The 26,226-nt window shown below is 33.8% G+C and overlaps 1 protein-coding gene and 1 long non-coding RNA gene across 3 annotated transcripts; both read left to right on the top strand.

Annotated features, from left to right (window-relative positions):
• The first annotated feature begins 1,923 nt into the window (after nt 1-1,923).
• On the top strand, nt 1,924-2,717 carry LOC140813066 (uncharacterized). Of its 2 annotated transcripts, none has more exons than XR_012113826.1 (3): nt 1,924-2,186; nt 2,298-2,400; nt 2,658-2,717. It is a non-coding gene; the product is annotated as an uncharacterized lncRNA (long non-coding RNA). The 2 variants fall into 2 exon arrangements; XR_012113827.1 differs by having other exon boundaries at nt 2,642-2,677.
• Nucleotides 2,718-7,828: 5,111 nt separating this feature from the next.
• LOC140811274 (uncharacterized) lies at nt 7,829-9,433 on the top strand. The gene is made up of 3 exons (XM_073169141.1): nt 7,829-8,435; nt 8,755-8,775; nt 8,868-9,433. The coding sequence occupies exons 1-3, from the start codon at nt 7,829-7,831 to the stop codon at nt 9,431-9,433; spliced, it is 1,194 nt and encodes a 397-aa protein (XP_073025242.1).
• The last annotated feature ends 16,793 nt before the right edge of the window (nt 9,434-26,226 follow it).

Raw genomic sequence — 26,226 nt, 5'->3', positions numbered from 1 at the left:
TTCTTGTTCATGTTTTAATATCGTTGGTTATTTGTTTTAGAAAGCTTTATTTTTTCTCAACTTGTTGAGGAAATTGATTTTTGTCATAATCACTAGTGTTAGGTTTTTGTAAACAATTGATTTTTCTAGTGATTAATTTTTGCCATAAGGCACCGCACAAGTATTTATACTTGTGCATATTTTAAGCTTGTCCATCTGATTATTTAAAGTGAATTTGTGTTATTAATTTTCCGCTGCATGTAGATGTTGTCCGAGATGTCGTAACATCTGGGACAACACCTAATTCTGATAAAATATAAATTTACTGGTTTACATCCTATTTTGATATTTTAATTATTTGCGATATCTGTCGGACGAAATAAACCTTACACGTGTGAAGTTTTTAAAAAGGTAGACTTGGAATATCAATAAAGCTATTAGTTTATTAGATAGAAATTGATGATATATACACATATTACATAATTATTGTTGTGAAATTTATGATTGTTATATATGGTTTGTTTGGTCCTATCTGTACAAGCATTTATCCGAGCAAGATTTTGACATGTGTTTTGTTTGTACGAGTAAGATCGAAATGATGTTAATTTTGGAATATCAATAAAATATACCAAGTTCGATTTTTCAACACCTGTTAGTTTATTAGATAGAAATTGATGATATATATACACATATTACATAATTATTGTTATGAAATTTATGATTGTTATATATGGTTTGTTTGGTCCTATCGATACAAGCATTTATCCGATCAAGATTTTGACATGTGGTTTGTTTGTACGGGTAAAATCGAATTTTTTTATATAGATGATTGAGAAAAAAAAAATTCAATATCTCTATATCTGCGTTACGTAATTGTATCCTATAAATTGATTTTCACTATTTAAGTATTGTTCCAAATATTTTTTTTATAATTTATAATAATTATTATATAAATATCTTGAACTATAAATTTAAATATGGTTATTTGCATTTATCTCATCTATATTATTATTATTATTATAATATTATCTATAATTCTATACTACATCATTAAGTGTGAGCACATGATAATAATTATCTAGAAAGGATATCAACTTTTTTTTTTCCAATTTTACCCTTATATGATACTAATATTACACTTTTAGTCCATCGATAATGATAAAAAATATTGTACACACACGCAACGCGTGTACAGAGTAACTAGTTATTATTAATTGTGAGACTCTTAGAGTTACTACCTTATAAGATACCAAAATATTTAACTCCATGATTACCCTTCTTACCTTACTAAAAACCTAATCAAGTCACTCCATATTTTACATAGAAAAAAATCTAAACAAAAAATCATTTCTAAATCAAACAACTGTTCTAAATTTAAAATAATTTCACGTTAATTGTTTAATGTTATTTGATCAAATTAAAAATAATAATAACACATGCAACATGTGTACATCTTTTACTAGTTTACATTTTATGTATTTGATATCCACATTCCTTATCAAGTGTTCAAATTATGACATACAATTAGAAATGAAAATTTTCCCCACGTGTTCGGGGCCCCACGAGAAAACACAAATCAGGGACGAGAATCCCCATTTTTTCGAGTTCGGATATTTTTTAAAATCCTCGAAATAGTTCAGACAAGTATGAAGATATTATCCTAATCTCCGAAATCGTCTCAAATAATATTATCTCTAATAGTAATAAATAATAATAAGTTTTGGTTCCAGGACTGCCCTGTCCTGTTTCATTAATATTTTTGAAACGTGAATGATGATGAATATTATGATTCAATTCTCAAAGTTCATCGAACCCGAAAAAACGAATATCATGATGAGTATGAGAGCGAGAATGCAATTCTAAAACAAAGATAGGGATGACAAACTTACCCCGACCGTTCCCTTGACATCTCTACGTACAATGGAGATGAATGCTAAAACATTAGGCATATGTACGTGAATTCAAATTACCTATTTAAACATCCACAGTGGATGGAAATCGTAAATGATGTATATTTAAGGGACCAAAGTGAATTTCTGGAATATAAAAAGGGTACGGTTTTTTCGAGTACCCAGCCCACAAGTTGAATCCGCTTCAATTCTCCGATCGCCGATGTACACGATGGTGCTTCACGGCTGTTAGGGTTTGCCAGCTGATGCTTATGGACCTACGTTCCTGGTAGTTTTGCTGCTCCTATATCCTGTGAGGTACGTACGAGTTTTTAACACGAGCTTTCGTGTTTGAATATCTCAAATATTTTACGATTCGACTTAGTTTGTGGATTTTTTTTAGTTTTCTGTATGAAAATTTTTGTACAGGTTATTTCCAAGCATGATTTGAGATTTACAAAAATCGTAGATTTTACCTAGAGGCAGGGACTGAACAGTGGGAGCAAGTGGCCGGTGGCCATTGAATGAAAAAGTATTGAAAATTTTCGTGTAATATTTGGTACTGTGCGTTGGAGATCGGAATGGAAACTTTTTGAATGCCCAACTTGTGCTTCTGCTTCGATCATTTGCTTTATTGCTTGTCCTTGTTTTAAATAATGCCATTAACTGATCATAGGACTCCAATCTTGTCTCTGTCGAATCTAAATCTTTTACTTGAAATTTCTAGCTGGATGATCCCACGCTATGCTTATCAGTTTCATAATTTCATTAAGATTGATGGACTTGCAGAGGGAAGATTCAATTTTTCTGGATTTGGGAAAGATTTTCAGAGCCCAAGTGTTGACATATATTTGGAAAAATGCAAAATGACCAGTATACTGATACCATTGGAATGGATAAATCTATTGTGTTGTATGTTGGCAAGAAAGAATCAGCTGATGATGATTTGGCTCGAAGGCTAAAGAATCGAGAAAGGCAACGAAGATATAGAGAAAGGAAGCGTCATGAAGCCAATCTCAAGAAGGCATCGACTGTTGATCAAGCAACTTCCCTTCAGAACATGCAGGCGCCCACTGAATTGCAATCTGTGCCCGTTCAAGTCAATGTTTTGGTAAATTTAAATTCCCCTGCCCGTGTTCGTTGTCGACGAGATTGGAAGAAAGATGCTAGGAGTGCTTATATACAAAAGAAACAAGAAGCTGGATCACTTGTCGCTGATAACTCAGAGACTACGACTCTGGACGGAACTCCAGCTCACATTTCTCAATCTGATTTTAGCGCCCAACACAATAATCCAAGTCACAGTTCGAGATCGAGCAAGAGAAATTGGAAAGTCGAAGCAAGAAACAAGAAAACATTAGAATGAAAGAAACCAAATTATTTACAGGGTGTGTGTACACACACCTCTAACTTATTATTTGTATGTGAGTTATCTTTTACAACGTTGGTGTTCATTTTTATCTGGTAATGGCTATTACTCTTTTATTTCAATTAATGTTTTTCAGTCGTTTGCCTTTGCAGGTGGTCTGTAATTTAGTCGATGAACAAAATACCGAAAACGAGGAATCGCTAATGTTGTAACGGTCATGCGTGAAGGGTGTAACAGGTTTTATCTAATTAATGATTTATCTTTAATATTTGTATTCAACATGCATAGCCTGTTTTCACTTCCAAAGGCTGTATTTTAATGGGATTTTATCTAATGTGCCTTATGTGGACTGATTCAATTGGTTCCATGTTTATGATGATGTTTCAAAAGTGCCTTTCGTAGCGGTTTACCAATTTTTTAAGCGAAAACATGCAAATGAAAATAAATTCAATAAATCTGTCATGCAGATCTGGACTAAAAATAATGTCCACGTGAAGAAAATTGCCTCTAGCATTACTAAGACAAAAAGATAGGTCATTCGAAGCTATTTTAACCAAAATCATCCAAGAAACTTTCTTGATCAAACCAACTCAACGGATTACGATTTTATTTATCAAGAACTGCATTTAAGTATGATTCCAGGTGCATTTGTTAAGCCTGTAGGTGCATTTGTTAATCCTCTACTATGCTCGTGCAGAGTTTCTACTTATGTTATGTCTTTTACACTATTGTTAGACAATGTTGTAAATGGCGTGAATGACCGCCTTCCGCCTCAGACGCCTAGGTGGTGGAAATTTTTTTTATTCATGGGTAATTATATATAATCATGAAATGTAATTACAAATAATCATAATTTTTTATGTATTATATATAATTAAATAATGTTTATGCATAAAAAAGCTTCATACAATATAATTATATTTAGATAAAGTGCAAATAAATATATAAATGCAAACTAACAAGATAATTAATGTGGTGACTGATGGCGGCGGCTGGAAACAGTTTGATGCAGGTGGTCGCTGATGGTGGAGGATATTTGAAACCAAAAGTAAATACGAAAGAGAGTGATATATGTTTTTATTATATCTAGGGTTTTTAAATTGATTGACTTTGACTGATTTTTAAAATTATTGAACTTTAACAGTTGATTATGATTATAAAATCATTGACCATCTCGGCCGCCTCAGCCGCCGCCGGCTCGATCCGCCTATAGAGACCGCATCGACCGTTATCTAGAACATTGTTATTAGATCATATAAGTCTCACATATCTTCTATGTTTATCTATGTGCATCTCTGTGTATTTATGGATCCGCCGCCATTTAGAACACTGTTATTAAATCATATGAGTCTCACATATCTTCTATGTTTATCTATGTGAATCTCTGTTTATTTATGGATCTTATAAGGACAAACTAGTAGCAAGTGTATCATGCAATTAGTTGAAGTTCATACTAAATTAATTGTGTATTAGATGTTGGGAAGACAGTTTACTACTCTCGGAACAAAACTTAGTAGAAGTCAAAAGTACTAGCCTACTAGGGGTGTTGAGTGCGGTTTCGGATAAAAAATCAAACCAAATCAAATTTATCAGTTTTACAAAATTTCAAACTAAACAAATCTATGAGTTATTAATAACAAACCAAATAGTCTAACTTGGTTTGGTTTGCTTTTCTTTGGATAATAATTTTCAGTTTTTGTTTCATAGTGAATTAGTGACATAAGATTTTATCAACTGGGAAAATAGCAATTGACATTAGATTCAAGGGAAGTAAATGTTTTACTTGATCATATATTACCAGTAAAGTACCATAAATTAGAGTAGTTATGCAGGTTATAAACTTGTGTAGCTTACAAAGCAAGTTGTTGTCCCACCTAAATTAATTTTTTTTGTGTCTACTTGGTGTCTAAGTCTCATAACTTCAGTCGATCCCTCCCATTATAATTCTAGTTTTCTGGTTCCATGACGGACAAAATAGTCAATGGATTCACATTTCAGAATCACAAATAGATTAATCTTGCTTTGAACTTGACTACAACTTCTTGTGGTTTGGCTCCATAACCATTTTCTGCGTCATCCTGATTTTCCTTGTCATCCTGAGAGAAATGAAAATTACTTGCATAGGTAAAAACATCAAAACAGTTTTTTTTTTTTTAAAACGAACATCAGCACAATCAGGTTTTTCAACTTCATTTGGTGCCTCGCGAAGATCGATTGATGTTAGCGAAGATCATAATCAATTTTACGTACATCTGAGACCCTCAATTGTTTTTGGGTTCAATGAACTACGAAAAGGATCAAGAGTATACAACCATCATTACTTAATGTAGATTTAGATGCTATTGTTGAGCCATTGAGGTAGGAATTGCAAACATATCTTTTGATATCAATCCTAGACTATGAAAGTTTGTAGAATGTAGCTTCCATTAATCCAAAACATAAATTGATTCATTCAAAATCTCATAATTTTCTGCCAAATTCTTATCCATTTTGGATTTACTTTCTATATCATCTCCATGATACAATTGCTCACTAAATGATGAAGTAAGATCGAGAACCTTTTTCATTTTCTGAGAAATCTTGACATTGCAAAATAACTAGTGATTCGCCACTCGAAATATTTGCCAAACTATGTTCTCGAAGTCTTGTTCGCCAATGTTTTTTTCTTGAACCAATTTCTCTTGTTTCATGTCATTCTACTGAAAAAAAAAAGATCTTTCTCCATAGTATATATTTCATTCATATTCTTGATCAAACTAAGTTCATGAAAATATTGATTTGATGTGATAAATAAAGGCCCGGAAATCATTGCTGTTAGCGAGCGCTTCTCGCCTTGAGACGACCCTTCTGCGCCTGGGTGCTTACTATTTGAAGCCTACTCAGTTTTTTTTTTTTTTGTTTTTTTTTTTTTTAAGAAGAAACGAAAGAAGAAGGCACCCAAAACCCGGAAGAAAATAACTCGCTCATATATTTTTTCTTTTTTATAAAAAATTTAATTGAAGCTTTATTTCCTAAAGTATTCGAAGATTACATATATAGATAGATAGGAGCTATAAACTAGGATCTAAATTGTCAATCAACCTTAAACTAAAATCTAAATTGATCGACTTGACAAATTAGTGGAGAAAATCCCTACATTTACTATGGTAAAAAAGAAATTAAAGCAATAAAGAAAAAAATATTCTCAACTACACAACATACTAAAAAAAAATCTCAATAATCTAGATAAATAAAATAAAAGGCAGAACTCTACTCATAACGAAAGATTCGCTTACTGCATGCTAAAAATATACATTTGCCATAAAAATAGCAGTAGTATTGTGTATGATATATTTTTGCATAGCTTAACTATGTCAATAATAGTTTTTTGTAATTTAAAGTAGTAAATAAATATACTTCCTTGTTTCAATAAGGTGCGCCTCGCCTTACGCCTCATGCTCCATGACACCCTTTTGCACCTTAACAGCTATGCCAGAAATACATAATGGAAATATTTATTTGGTTTGATGTGATAAATAGTGATTCTTTTGATAAATAATGATTCTGCAGTGACATACTTGTGTAAGAAATTTAAACATTGGCGCAAAGTGATTTAATGGTGATTTTTTTATATGTTTGGTGTTGTCCTAAATTTGATTGTATGTGATGCTCTTAAAAATTTGCAGGACTCCATTATTAAAATCTGCAACTGTTTTGAGATATGTTAAATCCTTCCCTGGTAACTTTTGTGCAAGATGAAAAATTTTATTGCAAGGGCATGGATCCAAGAGAACACAAATGACCCATATAAGATGGAGAATGATCCCTTTTTTAGTAGAATGACAAATTTGATAAAAAATATATGATCAAAACATATCAAAACACGTCCTTGATCCTTTTCGCTGTTCATTGAACCCAAATATAGTTGGTCTCATTTATACATAGAATTGGCATCAATCTTTGCTAATAATGATTGATACCGAGGATCACTTCACTCCAAGCCCTTCACTCTTTCCATGAGCCTTTTCCTAGCTCAGATGAACTCCACCCCACCCCCTACCCTATTGCCTTTTTAGGGCTTAACGTGGGAGTTCTTCGCAGTCTAAGGCTCATAAGAAACATAACAGATTCGTGCCTGCCTTCCCACTAGGAAGTCAGTCGTTGCTTTTCATGATCATGATCATAGTTGTCAAAGGCGCGCCTGAGAGGCGGAGCTACAGCGCCTTATGGACAACCAGGCGACGTGTATGGCTGGGCGAGCGCCTTTATCGCCTTGAAGCCGCTTTTCTCCAGGCGAAGGGCGTTCCAGGCGTTCCGCCTCTGTGCAGCGCGTTCCGCCTCTTTGCCGCAGGCTTCTCCTTTATTTTTTAATGACCCAAAGCCCAACTAAATAAGCCCATAACTAATTTCAGCCCATAAGTAATTTATTTTTAAACAAAAGCCTAGTTTTGCATGTCGATTTGTTGATACGTATTCTCCTCCCCTGCGATTGAAGCTTCTGCCTTATCTGCGCACACCACTCTCCCCTACCGATTGAAGATTTCTTCTCTGCCGCAGGCTTCTTCTCCTTTGCCTTTTCTGTTTTGCATTTATTTTAAAAAAATAGCCTAGTATGGCTTCTCATCCTCAATCAGAAAACACACAACCAGATGTGGATAATAAGAAAGACCCCGGTTGGAAGCATTGTTATTTGAAAAATCCAAATGATACTAATAGTGTGACGTGTAGGTTTTGTGGCTTCACGTCCAATGGAGGAATTTTTCGAGCCAAACAACATATTGCTGGGAATTCAAAAAATGTCAAAAAATGCAAAGAGTGTCCTCAAAGTGTCCGTGATGAGCTGTTGAATTATATGAAAGAAAAGAAGAAGCAAACATTGAGAGCTTGCGGTGGAATGAAGCAAGATTTTTGCTTTCTTGATATCGATGAAGATGAAGACGATGAAGAAGATGTACAACCAAGCAAAAACAGAAGTTTGACTTCCATACACGAGACTGGAACTAGAACTGGAAGTGGCAGTGTTAGAGGGCCGATGGATCTCTTTATCACGAAAAAGAAAACCAAAGGGGGGAAATTGAGGCAAACAAACATAAACGATACTTGTGATAAAGAGCTTAGAGATCCAACAGTTCAAAAGATAGCTCGTTTCATGTATCAAGCTGCGATTTCTTTCAACGCTGCCCATTTAGATAGCTTCAAGGAAATGATTGAAGCCATATGTCAGTACGGGCCGAATTTGAAACCACCAAGTTATCATAAATTGAGGGTACCACTTTTACAAAAATAAATTGCCTACACAAATGAGTTGTTGAAAGAAAACAAAGATGAATGTGAGAAATATGGTTGCTCAATTATGTCTGATGGGTGGACTGATAGGAAGCAAAGAACATTGATCAACTTTTTGGTCAATTTACCCAAAGGAACAATGTTCTTGGAATCTGTGGATGCATCTGCCCATGTCAAGATTGGAACCCTGTTATATGAGTTGCTTGATAGATTTGTAGAGCGTGTGGGAGATAAAAATGTCGTGCAAGTAAGGCAGCAATTATGTTTTAGCTGGTAAGTGAAGTATTGAAATTTTATTTCCTTGCATATTATATTACATATAACATAAATTGATTTTTTTTTGTTTTGTACTCTTTTTTTTGTAGGTAAACTTCTACAAGCAAAAAGACCGAATTTGTTTTGGACTTCATGTGCTGCTCATTGCATTGATTTGATGCTAGAGGATATTGGCAAAATTGAGGTGGTTCGGAAGACTATTTCGAGAGCAATTGCTCTTGTTGGTTACATTTACAATCATGGAGGTGTTTTGCACATGATGAGAGAATTTACTGGAAACAAAGAGCTGGCAAGACATGGAGTCACCCGTTTTGCTACTACATTTCTCACTTTGCAAAGCCTCCACAAACGACAAAAGGCTTTGAAGAGAATGTTCATATCAACACAGTGGATAGAAAGTAAATGGTCAAATGATATAAAGGGTAAGAAGGCAAATGATACTGTTTTCATGCCTTCATTTTGGAATAATGTGACATACACCCTTAAAGTGATGTGTCCTCTAGTGATGGTTCTTCGCATTGCTGATAATGAAACAAGGCCAACGATGGGTTATATCTATGAAGCTATGGACAGGGCAAAAGAAACAATTCTCAAGTCCTTTGATTACAACAGAGAGAAATGTAAAAAAGTGTTAAGATTTATTGATGCTAGATAGGATAATCAGCTTCATCATCCTTTGCACGCGGCAGGATACCACTTAAACCCATATTTTTACTATCACAATCCGAAAGTTGAGACGGATACAGAAGTCACAAATGGGTTGTTTGCATGCATACAAAGATTGATTCCAAGCCATGACGTGAGGGATAAGATTATTATGGAAGAGTTGCCGGTATATAAGAACTCAGAGTCATTGTTCGACAACGAATTTGCCATTAGAGCAAGAGATAATAAAGACCAACCAATGGCGCCTGGTATGTGTTTTTTTTTTTGCAAGAAGTTAAATAGTTAAATACTTAAATATCAAATGAAAATGATGAGATACATTTTTTTTCCAGTGGATTGGTGGAAAATGTTTGGCAATGGTACTCCAAATTTGAAAGAATTTGCTATCAAAGTTCTTAGCCTCACATGTAGTGCTTCGGGTTGTGAAAGGAATTGAAGCATATTTGAGCATGTGAGTAAATACTATTACGGTATTACATGACTTCTTTCACTTTTCTTTTCAATTTATAGTTTATGATGGTTTCGTCATTCGTGTCACAGATACATTCAAAGAAAAGGAATACACTAGATCACAAGAAACTAAGAGATTTGGTATATGTGAAGTACAATCAAATACTCAAGGCTCGTGCGGCTAAGAAGGATAAAAGAGATCCTATAGTTTGAGGAATATTGATGATTGTAATAATGAGTGGTTGATTGGAATGATGGAAGCTGGAGAGGAACCTGTTTTTGATGATGATGATGATACTTTGACATGGAACGTTGTAGCAGAGGCTGCTGGAGTAGAAGAAGAAACCAGACATACTAGACAACAACGGACCTCGAACCCTATTTATAGGGGAGCTTCAACTTCTAGAGGCAAAGGTAGGGGAGTGGCTCGTCGCCTTTTGTCGCCTAGGCGTTCGGGCGCTAGGCAGTGGCTCGTCGCCTTGACGTCGCCTAGCGCCAGCTTGACAACTATGATCATGATCCTTTTCTATTCCTTTAGGCTTTTTAAAAACAAGAAATCCTCGTTTCTTACCCAGTTTACACCCTTCTCATACTATTTTTATGCCTAGTTCTTCATACTTCTCAAACGAGTTTATTATATTGTGCAGAAATACTAAAATGTACATGAATTTATTGTCATCGAGGATAGAAGTTAGAATAGTAGATGAATGCCTCCTATTTTGAAGTGTAAATGGTTGACTAGATAGCACATATTCATTAAGCTTCTGTAGGAAACTTTGCTGTGCTTATCTTAGCAAGCGAGTGGTTTCTTTTTCACTTCCAGGATGGTTTAGAAAATGGTCATGGAGCAAAAGCACGGGATATTCTAATCCATTTCAAGACTAGGTCTCTTGTGGGACGGTCTCACTAATTTTTATCTGTGAGACGGGTCAACCCTACTGATATTTACAATAAAAAGTAATATTTTTTCATGGATGACCCAAATAAGAGATCTGTATCACAAAATACGACCCGTGAGACCGTCTCACATAAGTTTTTGCCTTAGCACAATCAGGAACACATGGTTATTGGCATATTGCTACTCAATTTTTCAACAGCATTTTAGAAGCCAACAGCAGACAAATCTGCTAACACCCCTAGTGATGTAAAAGACAAACTTCTGCATGTTGAATCCATATTAAAAGCAAAAACCCCACACTTCTTTGAAATTTTTTTCTTTTTTAAAATGCAAAGAAAATCTTTATTAGTTTTCTTCAACCCCAGAAAACACAATTATAATCAAAATTAAAAATCACCCTTTCAAGAACATAATACTTATATTATTTCAAGCACCAATAAAATCAGAAATCCTTAATATATAAACAATAATTTTTACACAATCACACACCATCAGAGCTAATTTATTCGGCCATCCATCAATCTCATCCCCTAAGCATGGGCCTGAGATCCTCAAAGCTCCAATCTCTTCTCATGCCGCTGCTCCGGTCCAATCTCGGGGTTTCCGGGCTGGGCTGGAAAGAACAATTTGGTGGAGAAGGTGTGTTGGGCGTTGTTTTTGGCCTAAGATTGGAGCAGCTTCTCATTTCCTGGTAGTTTGACTTGAGCCTAGTCTGTTTCAAGTTTCCGGACCAGCTTCTGAAAGGTGGGCCGAAACCGGGCTTCTTGTCGTCCACCTCCTTGTTCAATACATTTTCTCCCAAATCTTTTTCTGAATCTACCCTTTTCAGGAAACTCGTGTTCATTTTAGTAAATTGTATGAATACAAATCAAATTTTGAAGGAAAAAAGATGATATATTTACATTAGTTTGGGTTGTGAAATGAAGGTGTGCATTCCGAACACGGGCGAGGGAGACCAAAGAAGAGAAAATGATCGAAAGACATCGTGCATAATGAAACACAAGTACTAGGTTAAAGGATGTCCATTGAAATTCTTGTGTTTATCTTCGAATGGTTGGTTTTCAAATATATTGTGGTACCTTTGATTTCTAGTCAATGTAAAATAATTTTGGTGGACATCCGATAAAAGGGTTTCGCTATTCAGTTTTAAAGTCCGGATGGATAGGTTTTTTCAACCTTACAATGATAAAATTCGAATTCGGTTCGAATCAAGTAGGTTCAAGTTCGAGCTCGATTCGAAGTTCGAATTTTTTTAATTTTCTGACTTGAGTTCGGTTCGAAATCTTCGAATCTATTCGAACTATTGTTCGGACAGTAATGTTCGAGAATACAAGTTCGAAAACGCGAAACGTCCGAAAGTTCGAAATATATATTTAATATATAATAATATTATATTTAAAAATATTAAGGTTCATAAACGGTTCGCCAACTATTGAATAAAAAAATTTATGCTCGAGTTCGGCTCGAAAAAAGTTCGAATATGTTCGAGTTTGGCTCGAGTTCGATAAGTTCGAATACAAGTTAAATATTTATCGAGTCGGCTCGAAAAATTCGCGCACCGACAATATTCGTTTACAACCACTAGACAGACCATAAGCCAAGGCTAGCCTCGCCTCCTTTATGAGTTATATAATGGGCCAGCCATATATTGGTATGATAATTTTCTCCGAACTCGATAAATAATCCAATACCTGACCTGAACAGAGGAGATTATGAATGAGATTTTTACCCGATTAAATAAATGGGTAATCGGCCATTTCGGGTATGAGGATAGAGACGATTCTTTATTCTTAAATAATTTTACCCATACCCGATCCGAAATAATATATTTGTTTTTGAACATAATAACATATTTGTTATGTATTTATTGGTACGTGATTTTAGTATTATACTAATGGGCTATATATTTATCTTTTCTTTGAGCTTAAGCATGTTGGCATACATTAATGACTTTCGGAGAATTGAATAAGAGCGGAAGATATATTCAAAGCTAAGCTATCTGGTTTGATGGATAAAAACTTATAAGACTAATTAATTGTTCTAATTGTAAATTAATTATTTTCTTGAGATATAAATTGATTGGTTTCTTCAATCTATAATGAACAAACATCCATGTAAATGGCATTTCAATTAAGTCTCAGCATTTACAACTTTAGGCGGGCGTGTGCAAATTATCGGTTAAATAAAAAAAACGACTAAAACGATCAAAAACGAAATTCCGTTTTGGTCGATCGTTTTTTAATAAAAAAAAAATATATCAGTCAAATCGGTTTAATTGGTTCGGTTTCGATTTTGAACTTAAAAAATCGGTTTTATATATATATATATATATATATATATATATATATATATATATATATATATATATATATATATTATTGGGTCGGATCTTCTACAATTTTTTTCTCTATTGAACTTTAAACATATCTAAAAAAAGAGCTTTAAACCAAAGTCCAATTTTTATTAAATCATTATAATTATTTAACAACTTATTATTTTATTTTATTGAGTGCTTGAATTTTAAAAAAAAATTAGTCAAGGAGTGAAAAAAAGTAAAAAAATATAGGTTATTTCAATGATCTACCTAAATAACCGATAAAATATCGGTTCAGTTTAATCGATTTTAATGACTAAAATGGTCGGTTCGGTTGGTCGGAAAAATAAATGGATTTGTTCGACTTAGGTGTTTTCGGTTCGGACCGATTGCACACCTCTAACTTTAGGAATGGATCAATTATTTAATTTTTATAACATAGAATGACATTAATTTCTGGTTTCGTTCCTGATGAAAATAATTGATGAATCATATAATAAAAAATTGATGAAACCTCATAGCACGTCACACTTCAGAAATAGTATAAATAAAAAAATTACTGACAAAAGATTTAAATTATAAAAATGGTCAACGTCATTCTAAAATATCAAATGCTTATGCTAATATGATAAAAAGTAAAAATCTCAAACTCTCAAAATTTACCAAACTACACACTTTATAATATTTTTCTCTCTACTCAATTGTGATTTTCTTCACAAATGAGAGATCTATTTATAGGAAATCTTTACAAATAATCCAAAAATAAAATACATCATTACCTACATCATCACACACTAATTTTCAATATTTACAACTCTTATTTTCAACATTCAAATATTCAATACACACATTTTAAATATATTTTTCAACACTCCCCCTTGTGATGATGATCATAATGATTGTCTTCATTACGTGTTTTTATACTGCCTCGTTAAAAACCTTACTAGGAAAAACCCATTGGGGATAAAAACCATAGTAAAGGAAAAAGAGTGCAGTCACGTAAACTCCCCCTGATGTTGACATGAACAATTCTTCACAAATTTCGTAGATTGCGCATCCCAATATTATATATGTGTTTTCTGAATATTGTCGTAGGAAGTGCCTTTGTGAAGAGATCTGATGAGTTTTCACTTGATTGAATGTGACGAACATCAATACATTTATTCTTCTCTAGCTCCTTGGTGAATGCGAAGAACTTAGGAGGAATATGTTTAGTTATGTCGCTTTTTATGTATCCTTCTTTCATTTGAGCAACACATGCAGTATTATCTTCATATAGTATCACAGGCTTCTCGTCGAATGATAATCCGCATGAGATTTGGATATGTTGGGTCATTGATTTTAACCACACACATTCACGACTTGCTTCATGTAGTGCAATAATCTCGGCATGATTTGATGAAGTTGTTACGAGCGTTTGTTTCAGTGAACGCCAAGAAATTGCAGTGCCTCCACAAGTAAAAACATATCCAGTTTGGGAACGTGCCTTGTGTGGATCAGATAAGTATCCAGCATCGGCATAACTAATTATACTTGGATTAGCATCTTTTGAATACAAAAGTCCCAAGTATGTCGTTCCTCGTAGATAACGGAATATATGTTTAATTCCGTTCCAGTGTCTCTTTGTTGGATATGTGCTAAATCTTGCCAACAAATTTACGGCAAAAGATATATCAGGCCTTGTACAATTTGTAAGATACATAAGGGCACCGATAACACTTAGATATGGTACTTCTGGACCAAGAATATCTTCATCTTCTTCACATGGTCGGAATGGATCATTTTCTATGTTTAATGATCTAACAACCATTGGAGTACTTAAAAGATTTGATTTATCCATATTAAAACGTTTAAGGATCTTTTCTGTATAATTTGTCTGGTGAACAAACATTCCACATTCTTTTTGTTCAATTTGTGAACCCATACAATACTTGGTTTTTCCAAGATCCTTCATTTCAAATTCTTCCTTCAAGTATGACACAACTTCTTGAATTTCCTTATTCGTTCCAATAATGTTTAAATCATCAACATATACAGCAATAATTACGCATCCGGATGTTGTTTTCTTAATGAAAACACAAGGGCATATTGAATTATTTACATATCACTTTTTCATCAAGTGATCACTTAGTCGATTGTACCACATTAGACCGGATTGCTTTAACCCATATAATGATCTTTGTAATTTCACAGAATAACATTCTCTGGGTTTTGAACTTTGTGCTTCAAGCATCTTAAATCCTTCAGGGATTTTCATATATATATATATATATATATATATATATATATATATATATATATATATATATATTACTATCAAGTGATCCATATAAGTAAGCTGTAACAACATCCATAAGACGCATTTCTAAATTTTCAGATACTGCCAAGCTAATCAAATACCGAAACGTAATTGCATACATCACGGGAGAATACGTTTCTTCATAATCAATTCCAGGTCTTTGAGAAAAATCTTGTGCAACAAGTCGAGCTTTATATCTTACTATTTCATTTTTCTCATTTCGCTTTCGAATAAAAACCCATTTGTATCCAACAGGTTTTACACCTTCAGGTGTAAGGACTATAGGTCCAAAAACATTACGTTTATTTAGCGAATCCAATTCAACCTGGATGGCTTCTTTCCATTTTATCCAATCCTGCCGATTTTTACATTCACCAAAAGATTTTGGTTCATGATCTTCATTATAATTTACGATGTCGATTGCCACATTATAAGAAAATATATCGTCGATTTCTTCTATATCTTTTCGGTTCCATATTTTTCCAGTATTAATATAATTGATAGAGATTTCATGATTCTCATCAGCTTGTGGTTCTGACAGAACATTTTCATCATCATGTGTTTCTTCAGGAACACCATTCTCTATTTTGTGATCATCATGTGTTTCTTCAGGAACATCATTCTCTATTTTGTGATCATCGTGTTTCTCTATGAATTTTCTTTTTCGAGGATTTTTATCCTTGGAACCGACTGGCCTTCAACGCTTCAGGCGTTTTACGACATCATGACTTTGTCCAATTTGTTTCTTTGGAATTACAATTCGAGAAAGAACATTTACATCATATATATATGATTTAGTTACCCCTTTTGCATCTGTAAATGCATCTGGTATTTGATTTGCTATTCTTTGCAAGTGCACAATTTGCTGTACATCTTTTTCACATTGTTGTGTTCTTGGATCCAGATGTAACAATGATGATACCTACCATGTAATTTCCTTTTCGGTATGTTTCTGTTCTCCCCCTAACATTGGGAAGATTTTCTCATTAAAATGACAATCAGCAAAACGTGCTGTGAACACGTCGCCTGTCTGATGTTCAAGATATCAAATGATTGATGGACTATCATAACCGATATAAATTCCAACATTTCTTTGAGGTCCCATTTTCTTTCGTTGCGGTGGTGCAATAGGCACATACACCATACATCCAAAAATTCTCAAATGAGAAATGTCTGGTTCTTTACCAAATGCAAGCTGCAATGGGGAGTATTTATGATATGCACTTGGTCTGATGCGAATTAATGAAGCAGCATGTAAAATTTCATGTCCCCATATAGAAATAAGGAGCTTTGTTTTCATAATCATTGGTCTAGCAATCATTTGCAGACGTTTAATCAATGATTCAGCCTATCCATTCTGTGTATGTACATGAGCAACATGATGCTCAACAATGATTCCCATAGACATACAATAATCATTGAAAGTCTGGTAAGTAAATGCACCAGCATTATCAAGTCTAATTTTCTTGATTGTATAATCGGGAAATTGATTCCTCAATTTTATTATTTGAGCAAGTAATCTTGCAAATGCAACATTTCGAGTTGACAATAAACATACATGTGACCATCTGCTGGAGGCATCAATCAATACCATAAAGTATCTGAATGGTCCACATGGTGGATGGATTGGTCCACAAATATCACCATGAATACGTTCAAGAAACATTGGTGATTCAGTTTGGATTTTGACTGGTGATGGTCTTATAATAAGTTTTCCAAGAGAACATGCTTTACATTGAAACTTATTATTCTGAAAGATCTTCTGGTCTTTCAGTGGATGACCATGTGTATTTTCTATGATTCTTCGCATCATTGTTGAACCAGGATGTCCCAATCGGTCATGCCAATTTGTTAATATTGAAGAATTATCAACTACCATGTTTAATTCAATGTGACTTATATGTGTATAATGCAATCCAGTAGGGAGCATTGGTAGTTTTTCAATCACATATTTCTTTCCTGATTTATATGTGCTAAGACACATATATTTCTCATTCCCTTCATTCATTGTTTGAGTATCAAACCCATGAGAATATATATCATTAAAACTAAATAAATTTCTTTTCGATTGTGGTGAATATAAAGCATCATTGATCAAAAAATTTGTACCATTAGGTAACAAAAATTGTGCTTTACCACATCCTTTAATCAAGTCTACAGGACCTGATATTGTATTCACCGTTGTTTTGTTGGTTTTAGTTCCAAGAAATATCTTTTATCTCGGAGGATAGTGTGCGTTGTACCACTATCGAGTATGCAAACTTCAGCTTTGCTCATAGCATTTTTCATATTTGAACTTCAAAAAAATATGCAACGAAATAAAATTACTGACAATACATATATAAATATAACACATATCATAATTGTACAATAAAACATTATTATATGAATACATGAAAAACAAATTATTGTACATTTATATTCTACCACTATATTGTTCATTTTCAGAAAAATCATTGAGAAAATCTGCAGCATCAAAATTGTTCATTTCTATCCCACCAACATGTTGATCATTTCCAGAGAAATCATTCATAAAATCACCAGCATCAAAATGAGTTGAATCACTCAAACGGTCACAACGTTCAGTGAAGTTGGTCTCCTTTTCTTTCCCCTTTAATGATTCTTTATAAAGTTTGCAAAGATGCTCAGGGGCTCGAAAAATACGGGACCAATGTCCTGGAGTACCACATCTGAAACAAGAACTTTCATATCTTTTTGAGTGATTCTCATTAACACTTGTATTCTCATGATGCCTTTTCGGTGGATGGTTTGGGACGCTCTTTTGAGATGAGTTATAAAAATAACTATCTCTATTGTTTTCAAAACCACGGCCACGACCACGACCACGGCCAATTCCACGTCCACGTCCACGACCTCGACCTCGACCTCGACCTCGACCAAAATCTTGTCTTTGAATTTGATTTTGGTTTCGAGATTTAAATTCATTTTTACTTACATCATTTACTTCTGGAAATGTTGTTGATCCAGTGGGTCGGGACTGATGATTTCTCATTAATAGCTCGTTGTTCTTTTCCGCCACAAGAAGAGAGACGATGAATTCAGAATATCTCACGAATCCACGTATTCTATATTGTTGTTGTAGAGTAATATTTGATGCATGAAACGTGGAAAATGGTTTTTCAAGCATCTCAGATTCCGTGACCTCATGTCCACAAAATTTTAGCTGCGAGATTATTCGATACATCGCTGAATTATAATCACTGACTTTCTTAAAATCTTGGAATCTTAACATATTCCATTCATCACGGGCGGTCGGAAGTATAACTTCCTTTATATGTTCAAATCTTTCTTTCAATCCTTTCCACAGAGCCATGTGATCTTTTTCGATGAGATATTCACATTTTAATCCTTCATCGAGATGTCGACGTAAAAATATTATAGCTTTTGCTTTTTCTTGTGACGAAGATATACCATTTTCTTTAATGGTCTCGCTTAGACCCAATGACTTAAGATGCATTTCTACATCTAGAGTCCATGGCATATAATTCTTTCCCGTGATGTCGAGCGCAACAAATTCGAGTTTTGTTAAATTTGACATGGTGGTACTAAAAAAATTACGATACATTTTATTAGTTAATGAATATTACAATACAAAGTAATGGATAAACAACAACTACAAGCATTTGTAAAAATAAAGAAAACACACGAGGAGGATATTCTCCGATAAATACAAGACTCATGAGTATGATAACCAAAATAATTAAAAATAACCTTGAGAAAGCCATCTTCTTTTTTCTTCGAAAAATTTGATGAAGAATAATTTTTAGAGAAGAAGAGAAAGTTGGAGTGATTGAATGTGTTTGTGAGATGATATTTATAGGGCAAAAACTAGCCGTTTGTTGCCGTTTATGACCTTTGGTGTACAAAAAATAAATGTATGTATTTATATAATTTTATGGTAATAATATGATGTATATAATATTAGACATGTTTAAATAATTATGTATATCATATCACATTATTATAATGAAGTGTCATAATTTATTTTATTTAAAAATCTTGTAGACTTTTATACTTGTCGTACCCGTTATTACTCTTGTTACCTTTTTCTTCTGTTTGGAGCTTGGAAAAGTATGTAGGACTTTTAGAGCTTCGTGCTGATAACGTGTTGTGAAAAAGTAAAAATTTATGGTAAAAAGTAAAAATCTCAAACTCTCAAAATTTACCAAACTACACACTTTATAATATTTTTCTCTACTCAATTGTGATTTTCTTCACAAATGAGAGATCTATTTATAGGAAATCTTTACAAATAATCCAAAAATAAAATACATCATTATCTACATCATCACACACTAATTTTCAATATTTACAACTCTAATTTTCAACATTCAAATATTCAATACACACATTTTAAATATATTTTTCAACAAAATATATATATATATATATATATATATATATATATATATATATATATAACACAAAAAAAGAAAAAGAAAAAAGAAGCCCAATTATTGAGTGGAAGTAGCCAAAAGAAGCCCAATTATTGAGTGGAAGTAGCCAAATAACACACTACTATTGAGGAAAAAATGTGAAGCATGTGCACTTTGAATCAATTATTTGTGCCCTTCAAATTTTGTCCTGCAAAAATGTGGACAACAACAAAGTGTTTCAAGGACCACTGGATGGGTAGGAGTAGGACTTTATTAAGTTTTCACTCAAACAATCTCTCCTTTAATCATTTTATCGACTTAAAATTTATGAGAATCGAATATGACCTTGCAAGATCGCTTGTAATTTCACCAAAAATTATAATTAATTTAACGATGCACCATATTTAGATAATTCTCACAATTATTACGTTCTAACGTGGCCCGACCTGACCCGAACTCGGATCAATCATTGCTTAATTATGTGGCTAAAAGATCTAGAGATTTAGGAGGAAGAAATCTCATAATTGTTGAAATATTTTCTTTACAAAAGTTGAAAGAAAACACTAAAATGGTTGCATGTGCAGTGGCATGATGTTGAAAACGACTTTGCAATGGCAAATTAAAGTTGTAAACGTAAATGAAAAATTCAGTGTACGTATGACCTAACATGTTTTACTCTTTGTGAGCAACTCCTTGTTATTCAAGTTTGTACATACTAGATCCATAAAGAGTGAAACATGTCTAATCTTTTGTGGCTCTCATTTAATTTAGTTCCAAGAAAAAAAAATTGGTTTCTTAGGCACCAACATGTTCATTCTTTTTAAATTAGCTGTATTTAAGTCTATTTTGAAGCATAAAATTATAACGGTGCAACTCAACTATTTTAAACCGCACAGCAGCTCAAGAACCACGGTTCGCTCTACCAAGTAGGGATAATTATTGCACCCAACAAATTGTGCTTAAGAACAAACCAATAAACTTTTCTTGTTTGAAATTAAAGCATGATGCCTTTATGTGCATTTTCATGTTTTTAGTCTCCATGCTCTTATAAGTCTTGTGTAAAATATGTTGTATTAGTTGTTCGTTGCACATGTTTGATTTTATAGTAGGTCTCTTGTGAGACAGATCAATTCTGCACATGTTTACAATAATAAGTAATATTTTTGGCATAAAAAGTAGTATTTTTTTCATGGATGACCCAAATAGGAGATCTGTCTCACAAAATTTTTTGTGTTGATTTTTAATACATGTTTGTATGGCATGACATTGTTTGTATTATGATTTGTTAGGATAGTGATGCAGGGCAGATTACCAAAGGCTTGGGTGTTGGAGTCAAAGGCTGGAGAGTTGAAATGAGTCAAAGATGAGGGAATTGGGATCAAAGGCTGAGGAATTATAAGGTCACAGAGAAAGTTGTGCCTCACGTGTCGAAAAACTAAAGCATTTTTAATATTGCATTTATGTATTTAGTTCTAATTTAGTTTATAAATAGTTTTGTGTTAGGGAGTTGAAGATTCAACCAGATAGATATATGAATTCTTGATTGATAATAATATTGAGAATAAAGTTGTCTATTTTCGAATTAGTATATCTGAAAAGTATCTTCTTTTTTCTTTGTTTGCCCAACGGCCCACTAGTTAATCTTGTTTGATTTATCTTTTTGTTATGTCTAAGGCGCAATGAAAGTTTTAAAATTTTAATTTTAATAGTCAAAATTAACTTTAGCACTCGTATACTTAATCACAACAATAGGATGTTTATTAGAAATTTACCTCCAAACATAAACGTTTGGGAATGACTCTAGCTATTATGAAATTAACGGAGATAGCTCTTGACGATCTTTTCATACCGGTGAACGATAATATGCATAAGCTTTCAAGTATGTAGTGAACAAGAAGAAAAGATGAAACAAAATGTCTAATCTCGATTAATGCAGATACAAGGATTATTTGTAGTGGATTCATTGGTTGGGAAGAAAGAATACAACCTTCTGGATTCGACAACCTTCTGTGATAACCTAAGAGACGCAATGTTTAGTCCGAAGCAACCTTTTGTTGATAGGTGAAGGGACTCCTTGCGTTTGGTCCGAATGGGTGCAACATTTAAGACATAATTTTTGAAAATAGTAAATATTATTTTTCAAATAATTTTTGTCCAAAAAGATAATACGGTCAAGAGACCTCATCTTACTGTGTCGGGCGGCTGCAAACGTCTGTTTATTTCGAGACCCAGCTTATTTTTGGCCAAATGAACTCCTAAATCTATAGGTGTTCTAGCCGAAGGATTGTTTATTGCATTAAACTTTACAAGAAGCTTTTCAATATAATGAGCTCGTGATAATACAGTTCTATCAAATATTCTAGAGATTCTAATATCTAATATAATATCATATAACCCCAAATCTTTCATGTCAAAATGTTTTTTCAACATTTTCTTTTTATTCACGATCAACTCATGATAATTCTTTATAATTAACATGTCTACGTAAAAGCATACAAATTACATAAGCATTTGTAGTACCTTTAATGTAGACAAGTTTGGCACATCCGTTGATTTTAAAACAATTTGACATCATTGTAATGTCAAATTTTTCATGTCATTGCTTAGTTGTTTGTTATAGTCCACACAATGACTTGACAGGTTTACACACATTTTTTCTTGTTCGGGTATGACAAAACCCATCTGATTGTTTCATATATATTTCTTCTTCCAATTTACATTCAAGAATGTTGTTTTTACATCCATATGATGAAATCTCAAGGTTATGCAAAGCACCAATAACTATGAGAACACAAATGAATGTAATCCTAGAAACTGGAGAATATGTGTCAAAAAAATCATATCATTCCTTTTGTTTAAAACCTTTGACTACCAATCGAGCTTTGTATTTATCTATAGATCCATCTTTTTTGTATTTTCTTTAAATGTTCCACTTGTATCCTAAAATTTTACAACTTGGTGGGAGATCGGTCAACTCCCAAGTATGATTATGCATTATGGAATCAATTTCATTTTTGATTGCTTCTTTCTAGAAAGGGACTTTTGGATTGATTAAAGCTTCTTGAATAGTTTTTAGTTCATTATCTAACATATACGTTGGAAAATCAAAACCAAATGACTTTTCAACTCTTGCTCTCTTACTACGCCATGTTTCCTCTTTGCTTCGAATGAAATCAATTGTAGTTTCATAAGGTCTTTTGTTTGAATTTATTTATTTCCTTTCTTTAAAAGGAAAAATATTTTCAAAGAATATGTTCCTTGATTCAATGATTGTTCTTTCATTTATATCAAGAATTGCTGACTTGTGCACTAAGAAGTGATATGCCCTACTATCATATGTGTAACACCTCTCTTCTATGCTTGACGTGACTAACGATAATTTCGCTCATAATTAAAATAGAGTTTGATAGATATACCTATATCATGGATCATCCAACCTATGGGCACTAATTTGATGGTTTATAAAAATTTTGTCATGATGTCTCTATATTTCAGACTATCCAATAATCCAAGCAATAGTTAAATTCGTGTAACATAAATTCCACAGCTTACTTATACAAACATAAACATATCTACATCAACATGATCACAAGAAAAATATTTTTTCCATAATTTTTCTCAATCCACTCTATATACGAACACATACCTTCAGCGTTACCTATATAGGCATTGACAACGTGAAGCTTATTTCAAACCCTAACTTAAAATCAACTATAATACATATATGCGGAAGCCATGACAATAGCATGTCCAGGTTCTTTTCGAGGTAAGACACTTCAGAAGCATCCATTGGTGAACCAACATCCCACTCACCTTCATTACCTGATCCTATAAACATGAGCTACGTGAGTTTATAAAACTCAACAAGTTGTCACTTATATATATCAATATGCATAGACGGAACAAACATATCAAAGTCGTGATCAACAATGAATTCTTAAATCATTTCATAGCATAATTTCATTCATCACATGTAAACATGTTCTTTTTTGTACTCGAGCCCCATTAGTTGACCTTTACTACCGTGCTTGTTTTATTATATAGCTATTACTTTGATGACCGTCCGGGTGCCCTGTGACAACCCCACGATCAATGAGCATATATTGGCCAATAGGGTTGGTGGACTTAAAACCACCCTTGATGTCAACGAGCTCGTATATCATATAATAACCGGTTGCATTCATTTCATAACATTTTTATGTTCATGACATAGCACATCTCTTAAACATTCATGATCTTTAATCTATAATACATAAAATTGGTATATGTGATATGTTTTCATCAATCAACGTAGTAACAAAGTACATATAACATTATTCGGTAATAAATATCTGAAACTCATAATATTACTCATGTATTACTAAGAACATGCCAACTTACTTTCCAAGCATAAGAACACTGGTAAAATAAAGTTCCCTGATCCTATGCTATAAAATACATCAATAACTGAATCACTACCTTTATACTTAAGCATATAATTGAAAGTTACTCTATATGATTGTCTACGTATGAAAAATAATAATCAATAGGTGAATACTTACAACCTTAAAATGCTCTTGCAGTGGAGAGTTCAATTCTAGCTTCAATTTGAGGAAGAAGAAAAGATGGAGGATCACTTAAGGGAAGATTCGTTTTTTCAACTTCCTCCCATCAGAAAGCTTAAGCCAACCACCACACTACAATCCTTGGTTAATTTAGTCACTTTTCAAGCCATTAGACGCAAGAATTCATCTCCGTTCGGCCTCCGTTTTCCCATGCGTTTGTTCTTGCATTTTAAACTAACTGCATGTCTAAACCTTTCTTTTATGCATCGATCATGTTAGATACTATATTTTTATATAAATGCATGAAAACTCATTGGTTTAATTATATGTGTGCTAGAACTTGATTAAAACTCATTTCGATATATATGGCATGAACTTCAACGTTTTCTTCGAGTTTTGATCGCCGCCTTCATTGGGCAGTACCTATGGCTTAATTCCATCTATGGTTATATTTTAGGATGTGATTAGATGTTATTAGGTGGCTCGGGATGAGCCGATAGGCCCCTGGTGATACATAAGATGGAATAAGCGCAGCCGCGCGCATAAAGTGATGGTCGCGGGTTTGGCGACGGGTTGGTGGTTAGGCTGGACCAGGGTGCATATCCAGGGTGTAGGCAGGGCCTTAGGGTCCCGAGGTAGGTCTGTTAATGGTTGGTTAGTATCTAGTTGGGTGGAGATAGCTGCTGGAGTCGAGAACATCAGCTTGCACGCATATGGAGAGGCGCGACTAGGGTGCACGATTTTGTGGGGATTCAAGGGGTTGTGGTGCGTGTTAGGGGCTGGACCAGAGGCTTAAGATATGTCTAAGGGTCAAGTCTAAGGCTTGGTTCAGGTTTGGTTCGAGTTAAAATCGATAGGAAGTGACATTGCGTCACTCTTTGGGCAGCTCGTGTATAGATTGTTTGTTGTGCATGGTACGGGGTTCGAGGCTGGTCTAGGGCCTTGGACAATAGGTTATGATGTATTTTATGTATGGTTCGAGCCCCGAGTCGCTTGGTACATCCTAAGTGGTTCTATTTAATTCGAGAGTCATACGTCTCCGAATGCACCTCAGGGGCTGTTTTGGGTATACATTTTAGTATGTTAGGGCAGCAAGTCCAAGGATGATCCAACCAGGTTCACGATGTTCGTAAATATGTATGACGTGCAAAAAAATTTTTTTTTAGGTATGCGAATCGTCTTGTGGCCAAATTATATTATGGGTTTGGAAGCAGGAGAATGTATCCGGGGACCTCTCCAACCTCTTCGGAGGAATTATGTTATGTTAGACAGTGGATATCCAGTCCAAGGGCTGTGGTGATCTCTGTCGACCCAATACTGTAATTTAGTTTGATCAAATGATTTATGTTATGGGTCACTTGCATGTAACAGAAATCAAAGCAAAATGATTTACAATTACTATTATTATGACGAGTATGAAAATATGATTTTATGAAAATGTTTATGCAAAAAAGTCGCGTTATACGTATTTATGTTTTTTTTTTATTCTATATACAAACTATGTTAAAATTACATGGATTTTTATCACGTATTACTTGTTATTCACGGTTTATGCACATTGAATCATTAAGCTCACCAGACTTGATCGATGCATATTATGTAGTTGAGAAGACGAGAGACGGTGACCAATAAACAAGTTCGAACTAGCTGCAGTACAAATCCGAGAACCTTGTAGTTCACAAGTTTTATTATGCACATTTTTAAAACTATTTAATATGCTTTTAAAGCACTGATTTTGATGACTAGTATGTTGAACCTTATGACTAGTATGTTGAACCTTTATCTTATGTTAGACTTTTTCAAATTATTATAGATGTTTTAAACTTGTGATTTGATGGTTGTAATATATATGAAAACAAACACCTCCAATGGCCAAATCC

The sequence above is a fragment of the Primulina eburnea genome, chromosome 14 (genome assembly GCF_022965805.1).
Source record: "Primulina eburnea isolate SZY01 chromosome 14, ASM2296580v1, whole genome shotgun sequence".
Taxonomy (NCBI): Eukaryota; Viridiplantae; Streptophyta; class Magnoliopsida; order Lamiales; family Gesneriaceae; genus Primulina; species Primulina eburnea.
The sequence above is the reverse complement of the archived record's forward strand: the minus strand, read 5'-3'. Positions and strand labels throughout refer to the sequence as shown.